This window comes from Nematostella vectensis, chromosome 1 (assembly GCF_932526225.1).
Source record: "Nematostella vectensis chromosome 1, jaNemVect1.1, whole genome shotgun sequence".
NCBI lineage: Eukaryota > Metazoa > Cnidaria > Anthozoa > Actiniaria > Edwardsiidae > Nematostella > Nematostella vectensis.
The window spans coordinates 20221843-20243668 of NC_064034.1; the positions used below are offsets into that span (position 1 = coordinate 20221843).

Consider the following 21826-nt stretch of genomic DNA (forward strand, 5'->3'; position numbering starts at 1 on the left):
ATATTTGTCTACGATGGTCACAAAACTGTTTCGCTTACTGTTTCATCTTATGGTCATGCAGAGAAGTTTCCTCTGATGTTGAACTTTATTTTAACCGGAAAAAATCTTATGACAATTTGTGCAGCGTTAAAAAAACCCACAATACATGCCGCTGACATTTTCTCCATTTTAAATCCAATCATATTATGCGGTTAAAAAAATAGAGACCGAATAAGACACATACGAAACCGTGTAGATTTCGGACACCAATTTGAGTTTATTGCACTATGCTGCGCCCGTTCCCCGTATTGGGGAAAACGCCCTACATATAAGAATGTATAAATTCAAACTGACCATTCTAGCGCGCGCACACAAAAACACAGCAAATAATGAGTCATGTATTTTGTCACGATATAGCCATCAAAGCAAAGCAAATGTTTAGTCAAGGATCTATCAGGATCATGCAAAACCTTCGCCGCTCTAACCACACCAGGATGTGACGTCGACTGGCGGGGGTGGGGGGAGACCCCCAAATTTTATGACCCTGGTTTGACTGGTTGTACCTTGTTTTGCGCTTGCTCTTGCATCCGAGAGACAACACAAGTCACAGAATGTAAAAGTAACCATCCGCGATTTTAGTATGATACCTAATTAACGATATTTAAGTGAAAGTATCTAGGTTACTTTGCGTGAATAAGGCGATGGAACTGGATGCTTAGTGTGACAAGGTGTTGCGCGGGAGCGGGATATTGTGGCAGGGTTGGCCCTTATCAAAGTGCACTGTATACTATGTTCGCAGAGAGTCAATACATTATAATTTTACATTGGAAATAATACGCTTTGAGTGTTAAACTAGACTGACTGTTCGGCCCGTTTCTGGTTCCCTATGAAGTGTATATATAGCGAAACGGATTTTAGAGAAATGAAATCGCCCAGATACTCAGGCCAATTCGTATGGTCTTCAAGCTCTATTGTCAGCTAACAAAGTAATATTAGAACATGACATTTACAGTTCTGTACATCATTGTTAACTATAAGTACACCAGGTTCGTGTATTTAAAAGAAAAGCAAGGTGGGGTCCAAAATAATAATACACTGACCATGGATCAATTAAGTTGAAATACAGGGTCGCAGCAGGTGTTTGGGCACTGCGGGCACGCCCCCCTCCACCTCCAATATTTTCAAAAATTATAAGGAAATGACCAGTAGGGTCGTGGCTGTGCCCCCCCCAATATTTTCTCAATGTTTCTGTATTGTGCACCCCCCCCCCCCCACCACCACCACCACCACCACCACCACCACCAATATTTCTGGCCTGCAACCACACTGAAATAGGTATACTTAGCCTGTTAGCTCTGGTAATAGGTCACTAGATGCGTCTAGAATTTGTTTCTATCCAAAGACGCATATAACCTTAATCGTATTTTTAACTAATAGCGACGGGGTCAACCAGAGTTGGACTCATCTTGTCACATGGGCAGGGTTGGATCCGTCTGTAGACACAGTACATCACGTGGTTTACTGCTAGTTTCAATGCTCTGCGAACTCTCTTAACTTCTCTCGCACCATATTTGGTGCTTTTAGATTGAACAGCGCCTTGCACAGAGATATCATGATTAGAAACCAAGCGTTTTAGCTGCTTTGCAAAATGTTAAAAACTGCAGTACTTTTCGTGATTCATTGCCCTAACTTAATGCTTGGATTTGATAACAACACACCTTGTTTGCTCAGTCATTTGTAAGGAATCATTGATGAAAGGAGGAAAGAAAATTATCTGATTGGTTGCACTTTTTATAAAATTTTACCACAATAACAAAAAAAAAATTAATGTTTAATATCCTAACTTAACAGCTATTATTTCAAATTATTTCAAAATATTTAAAAATGAAAATAAGGTACTTAGCACTACATAGCCTCCCTCGCAGGTGTTTTTAGGCAGGTGCCCCCCCCCCCCCCCCCCCTCCACAAGCAGGAGGGGGAGCTAGCAATGCCTGCCTAAAAACGCCTGCACGGGAGGCTAAGCTCTACACGGACTACGACATCAGTTAAATTCTGAAATGATTATTTTCTTTTAAAAAAACATACATTGTTGATTTGCTTTAATAAACACTCAGTCATTTCTCAGCTAGACCTACTGTAGTTCTTTATAAATTCCAATTTATAATTTCTATTACTTAAACGTTAAAGTTTGCCTTTTTATAGTTGTTGTCCTGTTAGCTATCTGGCTTTAACACACCCCACTCTAATTTCATATTGTTCCTTTGCTGGCCTCTGCATGCTGTGCTGGCCGACCTCTTATTGTCAGCACACTAAAAATATCACCACCACCACCCCCCCCCCCCCCCATCCAGCTCCAGTTACTTTTGCTCCAAGGATGGACAAGAACTACTATGTACAACATTATACTTCCAATTTGATTTAGAGCTTATCTGGCTTGTTATACTGATTGGTAAGATTTACAAGTCATATCTAGTCAGATTATCTACAAGTTTTACAATTTATAAGTCATGTTCAGATTATCAGGCTTGTCATACTGATCATTTGGATTGTTAAACTGTTTGGAACATTTTACTGATAATGTTCAGACAGATAATCTGACTTGTCACACCGTTTGGTACAATGCCATGTTACACTTTCTGCAGTTCTTGGTAATGTCCAGACTTAAACTTGTTGTAGTTTTTGGCCATGGCCAGACTTTAACTTGTTGTAGTTTTTGGCCATATCCAGACTTAAACTTGTTGTAGTTTTTGGCCATGTCCAGACTTAAACTTGTTGTAGTTCTTGGTAATGTCCAGACTTAAACTTGTTGTAGTTCTTGGTAATGTCCAGACTCAAACTTGTTCAAGTTCTTGGTCATGGCCAGACTTAAACTTGTTGTAGTTTTTGGCCATGGCCAGACTTAAACTTGTTGTAGTTTTTGGCCATGGCCAGACTTTAACTTGTTGTAGTTTTTGGCCATGGCCAGACTCAAACTTGTTCAAGTTCTTGGTCATGGTCAGACTTAAAATTGTTCTAGTTCTTGGTAATGTCCAGACTTAAAATTGTTGTAGTTCTTGGTCATGTCCAGACTTAAACTTGTTGTAGTTTTTGGCCATGTCCAGACTTAAACTTGTTGTAGTTCTTGGTAATGTCCAGACTTAAACTTGTTGTAGTTCTTGGTAATGTCCAGACTTAAACTTGTTGTAGTTTTTGGCCATGGCCAGACTTTAACTTGTTGTAGTTCTTGGTCATGTCCAGACTCAAACTTGTTCAAGTTCTTGGTCATGGCCAGACTTAAACTTGTTGTAGTTTTTGGCCATGGCCAGACTTAAACTTTTTGTAGTTTTTGGCCATGGCCAGACTTAAACTTGTTGTAGTTTTTGGCCATGGCCAGACTCAAACTTGTTCAAGTTCTTGGTCATGGTCAGACTTAAAATTGTTGCAGTTCTTGGTAATGTCCAGACTTAAACTTGTTGTAGTTTTTGGCCATGGCCAGACTTAAACTTGTTGTAGTTCTTGGTCATGGCCAGACTCAAACTTGTTCAAGTTCTTGGTCATGGTCAGACTTAAAATTGTTCTAGTTCTTGGTAATGTCCAGACTTAAACTTGTTGTAGTTTTTGGCCATGGCCAGACCTTAACTTGTTGTAGTTTTTGGCCATGGCCAGACTCAAACTTGTTCAAGTTTTTGGTCATGGTCAGACTTAAAATTGTTTTAGTTCTTGGTAATGTCCAGACTTAAACTTGTTGTAGTTTTTGGCCATGGCCAGACCTTAACTTGTTGTAGTTTTTGGCCATGGCCAGACTCAAACTTGTTCAAGTTTTTGGTCATGGTCAGACTTAAAATTGTTGTAGTTCTTGGTAATTTCCAGACTTAAACTTGTTGTAGTTTTTGGCCATGGCCAGACTTTAACTTGTTGTAGTTCTTGGTCATGGCCAGACTCAAACTTGTTCTAGTTCTTGGTAATGTCCAGACTTAAAATTGTTCTAGTTCTTGGCCATGGTCAGACTTAAACTTGTTCTAGTTCTTGGTCATGTCCAGACTAAAACTTGTTCTTGCTCGTGGCCAGACTTAAACTTGTTGTAGTTCTTGGTCATTTCCAGTCAGACTTTCTGGCTTTTTACACTGGTTGATATGATCCTCAAAACAAGATTTCAAGAATGAGTTGCCACATATTTCACATTTCCTTGGTCTCTCAGATGTCAGGGATTCATATATATCCATTGAGTATATCACAGTCATGATAATATTTTTGGCAATGAAGACAGACACGTCTTGGCTGAAAACCCACCATATGTAAACACGGATGATCCAAAATGGCACATTCACCAGCCCAATGTAACTCAGTGAGTATAAAATCTGGAATGACACTGATCTCACTTGCCCATCAAACTTATTCACACTTAACTCAAGCAGAGCTAGTGTTGGGAGAAAAAAGTTGATGCAAGCAAATGCAATTATGATATTCTCAAGTGCAACTGGGAGGTCTACAATAGCATCCTTTAGAAAGAGAACCTCTAGTATGTCGATACTGTCCATGAGATCTAGCGTTACGCCTCCTGTCAGTTTATCTATGTACCATTTCCTAGCAGACTGTTTGGTATTATGGTGGGAGTTCACAAGCAGAAGAAAAAGCATAGGGGTGATGCATAAAGCTACCTTCAAAACATTCTGACCAAGAATCTTCACATCTTCTAGCTCATCTGCGAAATTCTTGAATATCACAACGATTTCGGGAACAAGCGTTATAGCAGTGTAGGCGAACCAGGCGATAAAGGCGTAGGGTAGTTCGTCAGGATACTCCTCATCTGGTGCATCGATCCTATCTCCGCGGTCCCTTCCCTTCCACCTCATCCGAAGTCGAGGGCAACGAGGGAGGCGAAGCTTCATGTGAATATGACATCGCCTTTTGGCCACAAATACCACAGCTATCCATACGATAACGACTACTATGTCAGTAGCTATGAACCCTAGTGATTTTGAGGCGTGTTTCACGGCTAGATAGTAGTCGAGGACAGCGCCTTGTAGCAGAATCAATACAATGCAGCACACTTTGCCCACCATTTCTAAGTTGCAGCACGACATTTTGACTGAAATTGCTGAACTTGATCCTTGATTTGTCTCTCTTCTGACAAAGAACTAATACGATTGCTTAAATTTGCATTCGATTCGATGTTTTGCCCAATATTTATGCTAGTTTTAAAGGTTAATGTTTGTAAATGTTTTGATAAAATTTGACCTAGGAAAAAACATTTGTTTCAATAGCCGCGCCATGAACCACAGGTCCCCCACAGATATTCCTTTGATGACGGTGGTATATGACGGACCATCAAAATTATGTCAACTGCATTTTTTGCAAGTTCAAGGGGCAAAAATGAATGATTTGAATGGGTGTAATTAGAACTTTCCGCTAACGATAGTGCCGTAGACAGAGCAAGAAATGGCATGAAATTTTCAATATATAAGCTCAAGATTCCGCATTTAAAGAAATTTAGAAAATATGAAATTTAGATATTAGCGAGCAAAGTTGGCTTTTATCAAAGCCCGACTTCTCCCTAAAAACGAGGAGAATTCATACTTTGAACATTTGAAAATTGCACTTCAAGCCTCATATCTAGAAGACGAATCCATTAGAAAAAAATACTTTTTGATATGTTGGTTTACATAACATAAGGAACCTCTATGCAAAATTTCAAGCTTACCTAAGTTAATCAGACCTTATTTTGGGAAACTTGCCATTTTTTTCCCTCCTGCCGTCGGTTCGTAAAGACACTTGGGGTGGGGTTAACGGCTTTTATGTCTTGAGTCCCCCTCCAACTTTTAGGGCAGCTCTGTCGCGTTCATAAAATTAACGAACCTGATTATTCATTCATTGTATTTTCCATTTCTTAGTAATTATCTATCCTCCACAGGCATCTCGAGTTTCTAAGGCTTCCTGTGGCTTTTGGATCGATAGAGACTAAGTCTGATAACCCAGAATGCCTTGCTGTCTAAAAAATTCCGGCGGGAATCGTTGAGATAACTCCAAAAAACTCCCTGAAACCATGGATAATTTTGAAGAAAACTCTCATGCTCTCTGCTTGGTTTTAAACAATATTATTTCCCAGGAGGTAATAGATGATAATTTTAAAGAGGCGTTCTTTGAAACGATTCCTGAAGACGAGGACGGCTCCACCAAGATGTTCAATATTTCGTTCGTCTCGCCAGGAGTGAAACATCCACTTCAAAATATCATCACAAAAACAGAATACGGATTTTTCCTTGTCAGTAAAGCCATCTTAGAGGTATCCCATGACGAGGACGGCGAAGAAACCTACCAATTCACGCACAGCAAGTTATCTCGTAAGACAATTGAACATGTTTTGGTTGGCACTCCGATTTCCATGGAGGTGTACTACATAAACGGGAGAGAGCCATTGCACCGAGTGAGCACTGGATCAGACGGAAGCACAAGCACTTTCGATGTGCAGCTTACGAATCTCGCATCAGTTAATCCTGTACAAAAGGATGAAGCACGCTATCTAATATCATTATTTGACTACGCATTAGCTAACAACCATGAAATAAGTGAAGAAGTTAAGAACATTCCTCTTTGTGTGATGGTGTCAGGAGAAAACAGCGCAAATGAAATGTCACTCGCTCACCTAGCTTCCATTCCGAAACACAGCACCATAAACCATGTCATAGTCAGCAGCCGTGGCCCATTCATTGACCCCAATGCGTTACCAAACATAAACTTCTTTAAAAAATGGCATGCTGGTTCTACTAGTGGACCCATTCAGACTTGTGGATATGCTATTTTTGAGCTCCTGGGACTCTCTCATGCATCCTCTGAGCCACAGGGAGACACTCTAAGCTCAGTCTTGATTGAGTTTGCCTGGGAGAATGTTAGTGATGTCCTGCAGATGCCCCCACTTAGCTGTAACAGTGTCCTTCATGTGCAGAACATTCCAGGTAGCATGGAACTCTGTGCACTTAAGCTAAACATGGAAGTTGAACAACTGAAGATTTTGAGTGAGATGCTGAATGAACAAGAGAAAGAGTGGCCATTTGATTCAGAAGATTTGGAGTCTGCTTTTGACAGGACTGCTAAGCTCTTGGAGAAGCAGAACTCTGTGGATACAGAAACCCCTGCCTCAGAAAAGGAGATGGATGATACAAATGACTGCTTGCCTTTTGATCAAGATACTTTTGCAGCCAGGAAAGAGCTAGATTTTACAGAATCTCTTTGGATGGTACTTAAGGATGCAGCTGACTTTGAAGACGTCGCAGCAAGCATTCAGAGCGCATTCTTCGCGACACTCAGTGGCAAACAACAGCCAATCTTGTATGGTTCTAATACTAGTTCAATTGCTGAGCTTATGAGAGCTGTCCTTACCTGTGACACTAATGAGGAGAAGCACAAATTGAGAATGCGAATGGAAGAAATAATCTCTGATAAAAGTGAGATCCTAAGATGCCTGGTTGAAATAGGTGTAGAGAAGCTACTACGTGACCTCACTACTTATTTCTTATCAGAAGAATTAGTCACACAAGAGCAACTGTCATATTATACGGACACCTCTCCTGACTTGGTGAGCCGTGTCTCCATGGTTGGAAAAATGCATAACATTCTAGACCTCATTTTGACCACTAAGTCTGTAATAGATGTGGGCCACTCAAACCTTCAGCTTCTCACCCAGTCCAGTCTCACCTACTATAAGCATCATACGGTTGGTGATCACCCTGTGTTCTCACTCTCCTTGCCTGCATTTGGAATGTCTTCTAGCTCGGCCATCAAGCAAATCATTGCCAGTCAAAAGCCTTCCACATGGTGTGTGTCACTCAAATCAAAGACCAAGAAGGGGGAAATTGTCTCCGTTGTCCACATTAGTACAACAATGCTAACAGGGAAAGCAGAGAACTCAGTGCTTGATATAAGCGCTTTGAATGAGGATGGGGATTGTACTATTAATGGCCTACAAAGATCTAAACTGCCTTACTATCTTACTTTTGCCAAGCAGACTCTTCTACCCTTAATACCATGCAAGTTGAATATCAAGTAAGAAAAATCCTGGATGTGGCTATAATACAGACAGTAACTCATTACTGATATGCAATGGCTATAACATCTAGGAACCAGTATTACATCATAAATGAATCTTGGAAAGTTAATAAAGATACAGAAGTAATAAAAGCGACATGCCAGCACACTGTTGCATTGGCTATGGTAAAGGGTATTTTTTTAAATTTAATTTTTCAATTGTCTAAATGACCAATATGATTTGGTTGTGTTCAAGCTTGTAAAATACTTTAGGAATGTGTTAATTTTCATGTAGTAAATATGTAGAATATAGACTGTAGATGTCTGTCTGGCAACACCTCTTTGTACAAGAATCTTTTAATATAGAAATTTGTTTACGCCACCATAAAAAATGGTTTCTAAAAGTTGGGCATTTAGGAGGTTGAAAGTGATTTATTAGTTTGTTCACAGCCCTCTTGTCAATTTTTTCAAGCATTTTGATCATTTTATGAAAAGTTTGAAGCTAAATACCCCCATTAAAAAGGCTGTAAATGTGGTAATTTGAATTAATTTTAAAGCAATTATTTAATTATAAATATATTATTTATTCTTAAGCAATTTACATAGACTTAAAACGACAAAGAATTAGAATGTCATCCAGATTAACCTCTCAACAGCCTATAAACAATTGGCGAAAACACACTACAAAGACCCAATATGTTAAAACCTTGGGGACCCCCATGCTCCCTCCCCATGATTTGACACAGGGTGTCCATACTGAATGAAAAAGTAACATACCGTTAATGATCTAATAAACGCCCCCTATCTAATGAACTTATTTAACGCCCCCTAGCCTTGATCCAAGCTTAAAAACAAACGTCATAGTTATTTTGGTAATATGAATCAAATTTAATATTAGTTGAGTTTGGCTTCTACTGGGCTTGAAATGCTTGCTGCGCAGGTTTTAATTAAACGTGATCCTAATTAGGACAAATAAATATTTTGTCATCCTTTATCGTAGAATTTTTTAGAATTTTGGTGAAGGATCGTCCATTACAGATGTAACGGCTCGGTAACGAATTCCGCTCCACCACCCCCCCCCCCCCCCCAAAAAAAAAAGGAGCTAAAAGACTGTAAATTTTATTTCTCTGTTCAAACAATTATATCATTCATTTATCAAGCGCTTCTCCTCAAAGCTATCAACAGGGGTCTCAAGAACGCCGCCCGAAATTGCATCTCTGATCTCCATCACCTAAAACGCCAGAACAGCCATCAGTACGTCAGTATAGTGATGAAGAACAAATTGTTTCTATCCCCCGCCCATTTCCGTCAGAATGGGACGCTAATGGAAATATACGTTTTGTAAGCTTATACCTGATTGGATGAGGAATTCTGAACATCCTTGCTTTTAGCATGGGATACGCGGCATATGGAGCGACGAGCACTAGGCCAAGCATAATGGATAAAACGAGGATTGGTGTCCTCATGGTAGAACGTTCCTGTGATATAATCATATGAGAAGGGTTTTGCTTGCCCCCACTGATCACCCGTATAGTCGTATTGTTTTTGTGGCGTAATGTGATGGATAACCAAATAAACAATGGGATGAGTAGTCTTGGGCGGAATGACAAGCGCTTACTGATCGAAGTATCCCATATTACAAACTCACCACTTGTGAAGTGATAGAAATATGTTTTATCCCCTAAACTTTGCTTGCGCATAAAAATAAATTAATAAAAGCTTTATAAGTCTTGCATGTCAGTAAATGCAGGCTGTGCGGTTTTATGAACCACAGTAAACACAGAAAGCATTTTCACATGAATGAATAATTTTTACTGTAATCCCTTTTACATGAAAGCCAATAGCTCGTTTATTAAAGAGTTAATCAAAAACTTAAAGATTAAAACTTGTTCATCTATGGGATATTTAGATGGACATTTCATTTAGTTATTAAGCTCCAATCTCAATGGGCCACAAAAGCAACACGTTGTTTTACTATTTAAAATATCTCTCGTATAGTAATATAAAACAAACTTACCTTTTTTTTGCGAGATGGCGAAGAATCTTTTCAGCACCCGGATGGAGGTGGTTTTGAGGTTTTGGACGTTTGTGTTATTACTATGCCACGTGTGGGCTTGAGTTTTCAGGGGTGTAAGAGCTCTAACGAGAGGCTAAAGATGTTTAGAGCATCAATAAGCATCATTTGTTTACCTTACGGTGTTATAAAGACAGCTGGATAACGATAACATAACTTTCCATCTCTCGCTATCCGATAAATGCAATGGACAAAAGTAATTTAGAAACCTACAACACAGGCCCGTACCCCCCCCCCCCCCCCCCACAACGGCCAAAAGTCTTCTTTTTGTTCTCAATAGACGTGCTTTTTGTATTCAAAACTATAAATCACAAGCTAGATCACTCTGGTGTAGCCAAATCCGACAATAAACGTCACATGGGAATGCTGAAATAAAAAAATCCTTTTTTGCTCTTTCGGAGGTGGTTAGATTTTTATCAGAGAACTTCTCCCCCCCCCCCCTCCCCCGGTAAATAAGGTCCACACTTTCGGATTTGCACCCCCCCGTCCCTTAAGAAAAATACTTGGTACGGGCCTGCAATAAAACCTAAAAGATATTTCTGCAAATCTTGGTTTTTGTACGTAAAAGTACAAGTATTTATTCTTTTCCAATTCCAATGAGCAATCGTTTCAGTAGCACGAGGATGTGGAAGTGGCTGTATGTTCTACATAACTGAAAAATCAACATCATTATGTACCAATCTTCATTGTCGTTGTCATCATCATCACCGCATCAACATCACAATCATTATCGTCACAGGTTCTTGAACTCTTTTAAGTTGTTCTGCTTAAATTGAGCAAATATGTTCAATTTGTTCTTTGAATAAAGTAACGGAAACATTTTAAAAGATCACCAGTTACTCAAAAAGACTGTTCAAAGTGCTATTGAAGTTCACAGTAAAACTGTGAACACCTAAAAGTATGTGTAGAATGTTTATTGTCTTGACAAATCAGACAGGAGAATTCAGACACTGTGACTTCTTGAGACATGTTTCTAATTGACTGTTTGAACATTTCACTAGTGATTGGCCGGAACAAACATTTCATACATATTTCAGGTGTTTATGGTTTTACTGGTTGCGCTGTAACAGGGAATTTATATAGAGTTATTTCTATTGATTTTCTATCAGCTTTATACTATATTAGCTATTAGCATGGACCTTATTTGACCTTTCTTGAGATGAGTTGTGAAGTAAGCCAATAACATTTTACATGGTTGACATTCATAGTTCCATAGTTCCATTATTAATAATGGCTGGTCAACTAATGGGGCAAAGAAATGCTTCAGTGCACATTAGAGTGGAATATTTTGAAGTTAATAGTTCTCGCAAGCTTATTGTCTAGCTTTCTTCAAAAATTGTATTGGTGACCATGGAAGTGTTATCACACTTTAATAGTTGCTATACTCAATATCAATAATTGAAGAGAAAAATACACTTCACATACTGCTAAGCTTAATCTTTTTTATTATTAACACATAACTTATATTTGGCTCCATTTTAAGGACATACATTATCCAATAGTCTTAGTAAAATTTATTCATTATTATGCATCATTATTCATAACCATCCATTATATGCATACATTGTCATAATGAATTGTATAGACTAGTTGATTTATTAAAATATTCCCACTTTTTAAAAAAATAGTGTTTACTTGACCAGCTGATAAACCAAGTAGCCAAACGCAGACATGGCGACAAGGCAGCGAATCGTGTGAACTTTCCCCAAAGTATCCAGCGAGCTGCGGACTTTGTCTTCGGTCATTTCTTCCTTCGCCTCAGGACGAAGCATGGGTCTCGCAACGGGCATCAGTAGAAAATGGGTTATAGGCAAAATGCTCGCGATCAGCCCCCCGGCGACGAAATACGGCATGTTTTTATCTTTATCCATGAAATAAAGAGTAACTCCTGATGCAGTGGTTGCAGATATCAGAGTCATATAGATTCTCCCCACGCGCCAAAACTGGAGGCGAAGAATCTTCAAAATGCATCCATGCGAGTGTTCTTTGAGCGAAGGCAAATCGGCGAAAAGACCTTTGACGGAGCTACCAGTGAGCAAACCACTGCCAACAACCGCAGTAAACTTTAGAGCTGGAGCAATCTTGTCGGCATCCATTGTATTGGCCTTAAAGGTAGCTTGCTTGTTTTAAAATAGAACTTCAAGTCTAGATTTGGGAAAGCACTTGAATGACGAAGAAAGACACAAACAACGACCCAGCGACCGAGCCTTTGATAGAACTGGGAACTAATAAACAAAGGTATCCCAAAGGATATAAATTCTTGGCCACTCTTGGTTCTCCATAAGAAATCGTCAATAATGTAAAGCAGGAGAAAAAGGACATTGTAAAGGGCGAAGACGAAGGCGAGGCTGCTGTTTTCAAGCTTTATTGCCCGAGGGCCAGCACACAGCAGCATTACATACAGAACTAGGCTCCCTATATTTATACGCTAGGACCAGACAGTAATCTACGTGGTGGTTCCACATGAAAGGATATAAATGTCAAATAATCCAAAAGGGAACAGGGAGAACTGGATACATTTGGCAAAACGAACCAATCAGCCAAAAGCGTGAGGGCGTGGGAAATCACAGAGTTGGTCTCTCGTCCCTGCGTATTTACAAAATCAATCCTAGGTAACTCTAAAATAACACTAATGATAAAGCAACTTTTAAAATTTAACTGACCCCCCCCCCCCCCCCAGGAGAAACCCAAAAACTTGTTTGACCCCCCTCCTTCTCTTAAAACCACAAAACTACATTTATAATACTAGATATAGATACATATAAACAAAACATGCAATCCCCCATCCCGAGGGGGTTCCCATGTGGGAGCCCCCCGGCCATAAATAATGACAATTCCTAAAGTGAGAATAAAAAATGTCCAAACCAAGGGATGAAAATGGCATGTAATTTCGAAGAAAATTCAAGAAATTAGCTTGCCAAATAAAAGTTTCGAAACGAAAAGAAGAAATCACTATTCTGCCACGTATAAGAAACTGGACACTCCCTGGATTTAGACGCACAAAAGGTCATTGGAGCGGAGGGTGCACGGGCGTGCTAAAATCTAGACTAAGGAAACCATCAATTGTAAACAAAATCTAAATTATCCTTAAAGATAAACAAAACTTTTAAGGACTTCCGTTTCTCAAGATAGAAACATGAAATACTATACGACAATTAACCTGAACAATATGACAACCCGTCCTGTAACGGCATGTTACACACACAATTTCTTCAAAATGTTACTTAGCATCTTCCAAGGCCATTGCTAGAAAATTTTTGTTATTTGCTTCGGGAGCAGACGCTATTCCTACCATATGTCTTTTGTAACATTCCTGCTCTTCAAAGGGGGCAGCTCCCCCTCTCATCCCCATGCTAGCTACGGCCCGTCACAGGTAGCCACCTCTCCGAAATACCAATATGCCCTCTCTGGGTTAGCTCTACCAAGGCTAGGCGTTCCCAGATAGTGCTCCCAAAAACACCCAAAAAGTGCTCCAAAATCAAAATAGTGCTCAAATAGTGCTCATTGGCGAAAAGAAAATTACCGTATGTTTTTAAAACAATTTAGAGATAAGTTGTGTTTTATTTAAAATTTGAATAAAAGAAAGAATATTGCTTTTATTAAATACATGCATTAAAGTATCTCATATTGTTGTCCATGAACGGGTAAATCACACTTTAGTGTTTAACAACTAACTGTATTATAAATTTGTGTTTGTTTACCTTTGTTACTTGGATACTACTTGTTCATTTAAAAACATCACCAATGTCAATAGTGTCAAACCTGATAACAGACCTTAATTATAACAATCTCCTAGCGAGAAATAATAACAATAGATGTAAAACAGGAAAACATGGCAAACAGATCTTCTAGATAAGGCATTCTATTATTGTAATGGACTCCACAGGGTAACCAATATTTGTGGTTACCAAAGCACAGGCTACCCATTAAAATGTCGAAATCACCAGTCTTACAGTCTTAGCCTAGTTGAGATAATATTATTTGTAGTTAAGGAAACTAGAAATGTCTATATAAGACAACAAAATCTAGTAACTTGGGTTAAAAAAGCTAGAAGTTGACTTGTTTATCCAAAAAGTGCTCTCTGATCCAAATAGTTCTCCCAAACCCAAATTGCGCTAAAATAGTTCCGAGCACAATCTGGAAAGGCCTAGACCCAGGCTCTTTTGGCCCAGGGCAAGCACAGGAATCCCGAACAGGCTGAACTACCCCCGCTACTAATTTTTCACCGTGCTTTGTCTACAGCACCTCCCTAATATAACGATTTCTAACTACTTTTAATATAAGATTTTTAACAATAGATTTTCAATATCCTGCGAACAAATGCTGGCTTCCAATGTAACTCTGATAGTTTGAAAAAAGTCAGAAAGCGATTTAGCATCAAAGTTGCAGTAATTTTTTTAACCTTCAAGCGTAGCAATTAACGTAGTACCGTAAACTGTTTTGTCTGTGGCGATATACTGCGTGACACTAAAGTCCCCGTAGCTCACTAGACTTGTCGCGCATTGTGTTACCGAAATCTCATTAGTCATCTTGCGTGACATGCCTACATCACGATAAGTTGTACAGCCTGCGACACCCTCTCCCCAGTCCCCTCTACGGTAACCGTCACCACAGCCGTGATAGTCTCTCCCACAGGAGTCCCGCGGGGAGCCAGAAAACTAATCGGGATGAAGATCGAGCGGCCTGGAGTAATGGTTCGGGTGGATCGCGAAACTCTTCCGATTTTCTTCTTGTCAATCACGCTCACTTCAATAGTCTTCCTCGAGGGAGCCGCGGAGAACATTTGGAACATGATGCTGGTTCTACGTCCAGGCGAAATGGTGAAATCAGTCACCGAGTCCAGAATACGCAACAGCATTGACTTGGGTTCCACGATGTTTCTTGACACGCGCTCAAAGTCTCGTCCCGTTTTCGTGCTTCCCTTGAGTTTGAGTTTGTAGGAAGTTGAGGGAGGGGTGAATATGGCGAGATAGCGCACCCCGGCTGCGTCTACTGACCTCAGTGGTACATCCCTGACGTGCCCCCCCTGCTTGTTGATCAGCTCTAGAGTGACGGTCTCGCGATTCACTTTATCTGCGCCTGCTACTGTTATCACTAGTTTGATGGAGCGACCTGACGGGAAAACATTTATTCATTTACTGTTTTTTTAACGAATGGATTGTAAGACAGATTGTGTGAGTTCATAAGAAAGGTTATAAGGCGGACGGTGGATGTCCAAAACATGTATTAAAAAGGCTTAGAATAACTTCTTTTTTACTAAGTCATTTTGTTGCCAACAATACAGTAGCCCTATCCCTTGGCCGTGGTACTTGCAGTGCTTAATATCTTTTAAGTATAAGGGAACCACCTCTCCCCCTTACTTTTCACCAAATCCACCATTTGCCATAGCCCCATGCCTTGGCCACGGTACTTGCAGTTAAGTATCTGTTAAGTATTGGACTAACCCTCCCCCTAATTTTTCACCAAATCCAACATTCGCCACATCCGTATGCCTTGGCCTCATGTATTGATTAAAGACCCACCCCTCCCCCATCCTTCATCCCACAACATAATATTACCATTTGGCCATTTGCGACTAGTGCTTGACAATTTGCCATTCCAAATGACCAATGTGGGACAGTGTTGGACAGTATTGCCCCCCCCCCCCCTCTCCGAGGGGTGATTCTTATAATCAACTGGAGTGTCAACGAAACGACCCACCTTTCAGAGAGTACGACAGAGGTAGCTCGGCACGCTCTATTTTCCCGCGCTTTCTTGACGTCATCTCAAACAGGAAGTAATGCTCAAAGTCTATGTTGGTGTCACTCGTGGACTTGACAAAGTATTCATGGTGGCCAGCGATAGACGGCACCACTAGGGTCCAGGCCCCTGCCTTGGGGTTTTTTACCTGATAGACTGATACCTTGGAAAGTGACGTCTTACCGGAAGTGATGGTTATCCCTAGTTACAATAATAAGCACAGTATATCAAACACTGAGTAAAACGACCGGATATTATGGTAATCCTTAGTAACAATGATCAGCACAGAATATCAAACACTGATAAAAACGACCGGATGTGATTGTTATTCATAGTAGAAACTATAATAAGCACAGGTGTTATACTAAGGACAGATATGCATAAACACACAGGGTTCCCGAACAATACTAAGCATACTGCTACACACACCTGTAGGGTCCTGTAGTTCGATGCCGTTTTTATTGGTGCCGGAAGTAGTTATGCAGACTGACATTTGTTCCACTGAGTCGTCCACCTTGAACCGATAACTTCCGTTTTGAGGACTTCGCTTCTTCCGGTTTACGAAATTTGAGCCAGCACTGATGATATTAGATCCGCCAAGGACACTTCCGGTCAGTGCATCAAGCTGCTGGAGCTCGGAGACATTCTTGAGGGTCAACAGCTGACCGGAAGTCGCCTCAGCAATTTCCTTGAAGCGATCCGGGGACGGAAGGGAGATGGCGTTACTTCCCGCCTGATTACACATGCCTGACAAGTCAAGACCATAGTAAGAGTTTTATAAAACTGTATGCTAATGTGATTTGCATATTTGTTGAATGGGGCAGAGTTCCGCTCCAATACTGTAAAACAGGCATGCCGAATACAACGATTGCCATAAGGGATGCGAGACATTATTTTCGGGCATAAAGTATTGCGCTTTTTTTAGATATTGTCCCAGATGGCAATGATAGAAGAAATATGAATGATAGATTCTATAGATAGATTTCAAAATATTCCAGTATCGAAGATGTCCTTGTATTGTACAGTTCGCTAGATAGCGGTGTTACGGTCTAAATTTCCAGCTTAGCGGTAAAGCTTTATGCTGCCATACGGTGCTTCAGCCTATGTCTGGAAGTATGGTCTATTTTTTATTAATTCGACTTCTGTGTTCGATTATCGACCAATTGGCTCGATTTCTTTATTGTTTTCTTTTTTCATTTATTTATTTAATATATCTATCTTTTTGCTGTTTCCCCACTTATCAGTACTTTTTATGGCTTTGCCATTTCCTATTGCCATCTTTTCTGCAGGCGCAAAGCTATTGATTAGATTGGTTGATTTGGTTATACCCATTTTATAACGTCTACTCTTAACTTTAATAAGATATTACTCAATAGCCTCGACGTTTACCTGTAGTGAAGAAATTGATGGTAACGCCGAGATATTCCGCCATTGCTTTGACACTCTGTATGTTATCCGGTGTGGCGTCTTTGGGCGGGGCGTCTGTAAATACGTACATGGGGGACCCCCAGTCCGGACCCTCCATCAGGGCGTCCAGTATGCCTTTGAACGCAAGCTCCGCGCAGTCGCCTCCGCCCTTAGCTCGCAGCTTGTTGATATCGTCCACGAATTTTGCGCCTTGGGAAAGGTCACGGAAGATCAAAGGGCCGGTATCTGAGGCGAATGCCAAATATATAAGTATGAATTTGACAAACGTGTTGCAGTGCATAGACGCAACAGGAAGAAATTGTGATGCACCTGCAATTCACAAGTGGCGAGCATGGTTCGTACTTGATTCAGGTCGCGATTTAACAAGTCTCCTACCCAGTCGCTCTACAATTCGTCTAAGGATTTTCGGTTAAGCTGTATTACGAATCTGTTCTTAATGTACCCCTACCACCACCCCCTCCAACTTGAAAGAATGCACTACCCCGACTTCCTTAGATTGTTAACTGCATATTTTAGATGGGGCCCGAGATAACAATCAAACGCTCCTCGCTTACCTGGGTCGCTAAAGGGAGACAGTATGTAATTCACGGGGTTGTTTCGCGGGTAGTTGATCACGTCCACGGCAATCTTCTTAGCTGTTTCAATCTCCGCCGACATACTGCCAGTGGTATCGATGGCGAACATGAGCGTCACATCACCATGAACCGCCATAAACTCGTCGAATTTCGCAGGACCCATCGAGACTTTCAGCTCAGACATGTAAGTCGACGCGTCTACTTGCGCCGCTCGCTTCCCGCGCCTTGGTGTAGAGTTATGCTTAATCAGCCATAAGGCCTTGCCGAGAAGTGCGCGACCGACAGGGAAGCCTCTCTTATCGACGGCAAGCTTGATCTTATCACGAATAGCGGTGAGTTTAGCCGCGGAATAATGAAGTCCAACGCCTGATTTAGCTGCTGCGTTCGCCTCTGCTATTGCGCGTTCGATTGTGTTCAAAGCCTCTAGAAACTTGTTAGAAGGCGTCGTGCGAGAGGGAAATGTTTTCTTTTGTTTGACGTACACTAGTTTTGTTTTGGGTGCTGGTGGTGGTCGCGGTCGCGGTCGCGATCCCCATCCCCATCCGCCTCCACCTCCAGGTCTCCCTCTAGAACCTTTAGGTCCCACAGGACCCACAACCATGGGAAATACTTTTAGCTTTCTGTCGCTTGTGGAAGTTATCTTAGGACGGACGGGATTCACGACTGGGGTGACTTTCTTCAGCTCAGGCCTTGTGACTGTCACTGTTCTCGTTGATCCTCTAGAGAAAGCCATCAAGTCGCTTCTAACGGAGGCCATACTTGAGAATAGTCCCGCTGGCCATGCCGAGTGTGCAAAGAATACAACCACAAAGGCTACTACCACGCTTGCTCGGGCTAGACCCATTATTTCGCAGTCTATTTTCTTACGCGAGTGCGTCGAATGTTTTGTAGGCGAAAATCTGACCGGAAATTGGTGTTATATTACATCGTATGCGTCACACAGGCTGCTTCAGCTATGACGGAAGACTAAACTCAAGGGTAATGGCATAGGACCAAACATCTCCACCACCTTTTGCACCGCAACATGCATGGTAACTGGTAAAATGAGGAGCGACGTGGTTATTTTCAACAAAGATAAATATTTTACCAACTGCTATTTCTTATGGGGCGATTCTGCTTTCCCATAAACGCAAAAAAATAGTTTCGTGCCGCCAGAATTTGTGCAGCATACAACTTTTTTTTATTTTATTTTAAGCTCTTTTTCCATTTTACCTTTAGGATCATGCGCTCTTTGACAACAAGAAATCAGGCAAAAGATAGGCATCCAATCGCGCCATACGCCGAAAGTTGTGTTCGGAAAACAATTTCATTGCGCTAAACTGTCTCAATGGTGCTTATGATTAGATGAATCATTTTTCTACACGCGAAAAGCCTAAGTTTTAAGATTTTAGCAAAAAATAAAAACATAGAAAAATAAGAATAAAATTACCCGCCCGCATGCTCCCGTGGAAGAAATCACGACCAAAAACGAAAGATCATTTAATTATGTGTCCTAAATAGTATCCAGAAACTTAATTTTCAACTGCGTCGACTGAGTGTTGAAAACTTCCGACTTCCGACAGTAACTATAACAGTAATCTATTTCTAAAATTGCCACGACCCTCCCAATATGAGGTGCTTAAAGGGGGTAAACCGTTAACCGTAGATTCAATAAAGCTTTAAGCGCAAATTTGAGAAATAATAACCATCAAAACGCCTATTTTTTCAACATTTTTACGTAAAAAAGCCACTTTTTTTAAACTCTATAACCGTAAATCGGGTACTCTCATTGAAAACTGTCCAATGCGCTGTTGACCAAACCAAACTGAGATTGCCGACGATCGGCCCTGTCTTTTTTATGGGATATCCCCCATCCCACGAGTCTACTCTCGCCTTCTAGCGACACCACCATCCCACTATTACGGACAGCTTGTTTTTTACGCATACGGATGAAAAAAACAACAACAACAAAATACATACTTCTGACTTAAAGTGTTTCTGTCAGCCTCCATTTTGTTAACATAAAAATTCGAGTAGAAGGAAACATCCATATCTATCTGGGAGTGGGTAGCATATCAGTCAATCTTGGACATAGCGGGGAAAATCATTCATGTGGTGTGAAATGCTCGTTACTTTCCCGGCTACTGGGACCTGTGACGCTGTTAAAACCCCCGGCTCATGGCCCCGGTGTTTTCCGATAACGACCCACCATAGAAATCCATACTTCAATTGTACACAGGAACCGCGGAGCATGTTGAAAAGTGGCACGAAAACCCCGAAAACACGGAGTTCGCATAACCCGGCTTCCATTTTGGATAATGCGCTCCGCGGGGGGCTGACATATGATTTGTTTCAAGTCTTTCTTTTTTGATTTTTATTTTTTATTTTTAGGCGGCCTTGTGGTATAACCCTGCTTACCTTTCTTTGAGCTGCAATGTTCAGTGAACTTAACTTCGGCAGGAAAAGGCGGTTGCATGGTACACCCAATTCAGCACAGGCTACCCCCAAATTGAGAAAATCAACAGACATCCATAGATAGCGAGCAAACTTCAATACTATCAGAGAATTAGATTTGTTGAAAGATTATATATTACTTACTAGAAGTTCTCATGGAGAAGTGAAGTGCTCGAGCTCATAGATTGGTTGGTCATTCAATTGCAAGGGTTAAATCTATATACTTTTAGATTTTGTGTTGGGCAGTTTGCACATTTTCCATAAGCCAGATTTATGCAAGACCCCCTTTTCTTTGCAGCCACTTTTCTTGGCTGATCATTAACCCCCTGTTTCATGGTTTCTCTGCTTGTTTTATAAGAGAAATAGAACAAAGACAAATTTTTTGTAGTCTTTATTTTATTAAACAAAAGAAATTATTTAATTAAAGGCATTGTATGTCAAGAAAAGGAAAGGTAAAGCCTGATAACCATAACAAGCAATCTAATTAGCTGTGGAGTGGATGTGCAGTATAGATATTATGGAAATTAAGTATATTTAAAAAAAGACTACTTTTGGTGGTTGAGTGGGAGGGGCAAAACCCCTGTGCCCACCCCGAGCTGCATGCCTGTACGTACGCAGTAAGCTATTTGGGTCTAAGTGGTGGCCATGACAATAGCTACTGAAAAGATTACTGCTCATGTATTAACATATAGTGAACTATACAGAATTTATGATCTCCTGCTTCCCCCTAACAATAGCTTCTGCATGTAAGTACACTGCAGTATTCACTGAAGCCCACTGATTTCTAAAGAATCTCTGTGTCTCCTCTGTGCCTGCGATGTAGCAATCAACTTTGTTTTATTTCTTGGGCAATAACTTGCAATCATAGTTCTAGTTCTGGACTGGACATTGCTGTGGAAAAATAGACTCAAAATATAAAATACTGCAAACCCAGTATCAAATAAAAAACAAAACAAAAAAAATATATGTCTGATATTAGAAGGGCCGAGAAGCGGGGCAGAAAAATTTGATTATTCGGATTGATTTTACATTCCCCTTTATACACAAGTCTCATCAAATAACACAGAGATCTACTGAATGCTTATTATTTACCCGTCATTCTAAGAATTTGGTTGGTTTGTCTTCCCTTTATAAAGTTATTTCGCTCAGTTGCATTTATAAACAAAGCCTTACAGTACAATCCCTAGGCAATGGGATTTGGGCTGTTTGAATATCTTTCGCTTTGCCCTTAGGTGAGGGGCTAGTTTGATTATCCGAGTTCTTTTATTATCAAATGACAAACTTCGAAAGCCATGATAAGCAAACCCCGTAAAACATCGGATCATAAGTCGTCATACTTACCAAATAATTCTTTGATATCTCCATCGTATTAATAATAATAATAATAATAATAATAATAATAATAATAATAATAATAATAATAATAATAATAATCTTTATTGCCTTAGATAAATCAACATGTCTAAGTTTACAAAATGTAGGAGAAACCGATTATAAGTAAATGCGCTACATCAATTATATGTCACTATATTTAAAGACAAGCCTATTGACAAAAGTATTTTTGAATCGCTCTGAGTGAACCCTAGGATAAATCACA

At 40.4% G+C, this 21826-nt stretch overlaps 3 protein-coding genes and 1 long non-coding RNA gene across 4 annotated transcripts; 1 reads left to right on the forward strand and 3 right to left on the reverse strand.

Moving 5' to 3' along the window:
* Positions 1–4015: 4015 nt before the first annotated feature.
* LOC5504945 lies at positions 4016–5239 on the reverse strand. Its single transcript, XM_001625765.3, has one exon. The coding sequence runs from the start codon at positions 5040–5042 to the stop codon at positions 4029–4031; it is 1014 nt and encodes a 337-aa protein (XP_001625815.2). The 5' UTR covers positions 5043–5239; the 3' UTR covers positions 4016–4028.
* A 681-nt stretch (positions 5240–5920) lies between these two features.
* Positions 5921–8515, forward strand: LOC5504946 (protein zwilch homolog). The gene has a single exon (XM_001625753.3). The coding sequence runs from the start codon at positions 6002–6004 to the stop codon at positions 8000–8002; it is 2001 nt and encodes a 666-aa protein (XP_001625803.2). The 5' UTR covers positions 5921–6001; the 3' UTR covers positions 8003–8515.
* A 569-nt stretch (positions 8516–9084) lies between these two features.
* LOC125568117 lies at positions 9085–10264 on the reverse strand. Its single transcript, XR_007312109.1, has 3 exons — positions 9998–10264; positions 9334–9458; positions 9085–9211 (listed from the first exon to the last, which is right to left on the reverse strand). It is a non-coding gene; the product is annotated as an uncharacterized LOC125568117 (long non-coding RNA).
* Positions 10265–13595: 3331 nt separating this feature from the next.
* Positions 13596–21593, reverse strand: LOC5504947 (von Willebrand factor A domain-containing protein 7). Its single transcript, XM_048725835.1, has 6 exons — positions 21571–21593; positions 17776–18831; positions 17183–17446; positions 16223–16540; positions 15755–15994; positions 13596–15166 (listed from the first exon to the last, which is right to left on the reverse strand). The coding sequence occupies exons 2-6, from the start codon at positions 18638–18640 to the stop codon at positions 14598–14600; spliced, it is 2256 nt and encodes a 751-aa protein (XP_048581792.1). The 5' UTR covers positions 18641–18831; positions 21571–21593; the 3' UTR covers positions 13596–14597.
* Between the last annotated feature and the right edge of the window lie 233 nt (positions 21594–21826).

Excerpts from the sequence above, each read along its gene's own strand:
- LOC5504945 (XM_001625765.3), bottom strand. The coding sequence starts at position 5,042 with ATGTCGTGCTGCAACTTAGAAATGGTGGGCAAAGTGTGCTGCATTGTA.
- LOC5504946 (XM_001625753.3), top strand. The coding sequence starts at position 6,002 with ATGGATAATTTTGAAGAAAACTCTCATGCTCTCTGCTTGGTTTTAAAC.
- LOC5504947 (XM_048725835.1), bottom strand. The coding sequence starts at position 18,640 with ATGGGTCTAGCCCGAGCAAGCGTGGTAGTAGCCTTTGTGGTTGTATTC. Across the intron at positions 17,447-17,775 it reads GTCTCCCTTTAGCGACCCAG|ATACCGGCCCTTTGATCTTC; the intron begins GTAAGCGAGGAG and ends CATTCGCCTCAG. Across the intron at positions 15,167-15,754 it reads TCTGTCGTACTCTCTGAAAG|GTCGCTCCATCAAACTAGTG; the intron begins GTGGGTCGTTTC and ends TTTTCCCGTCAG.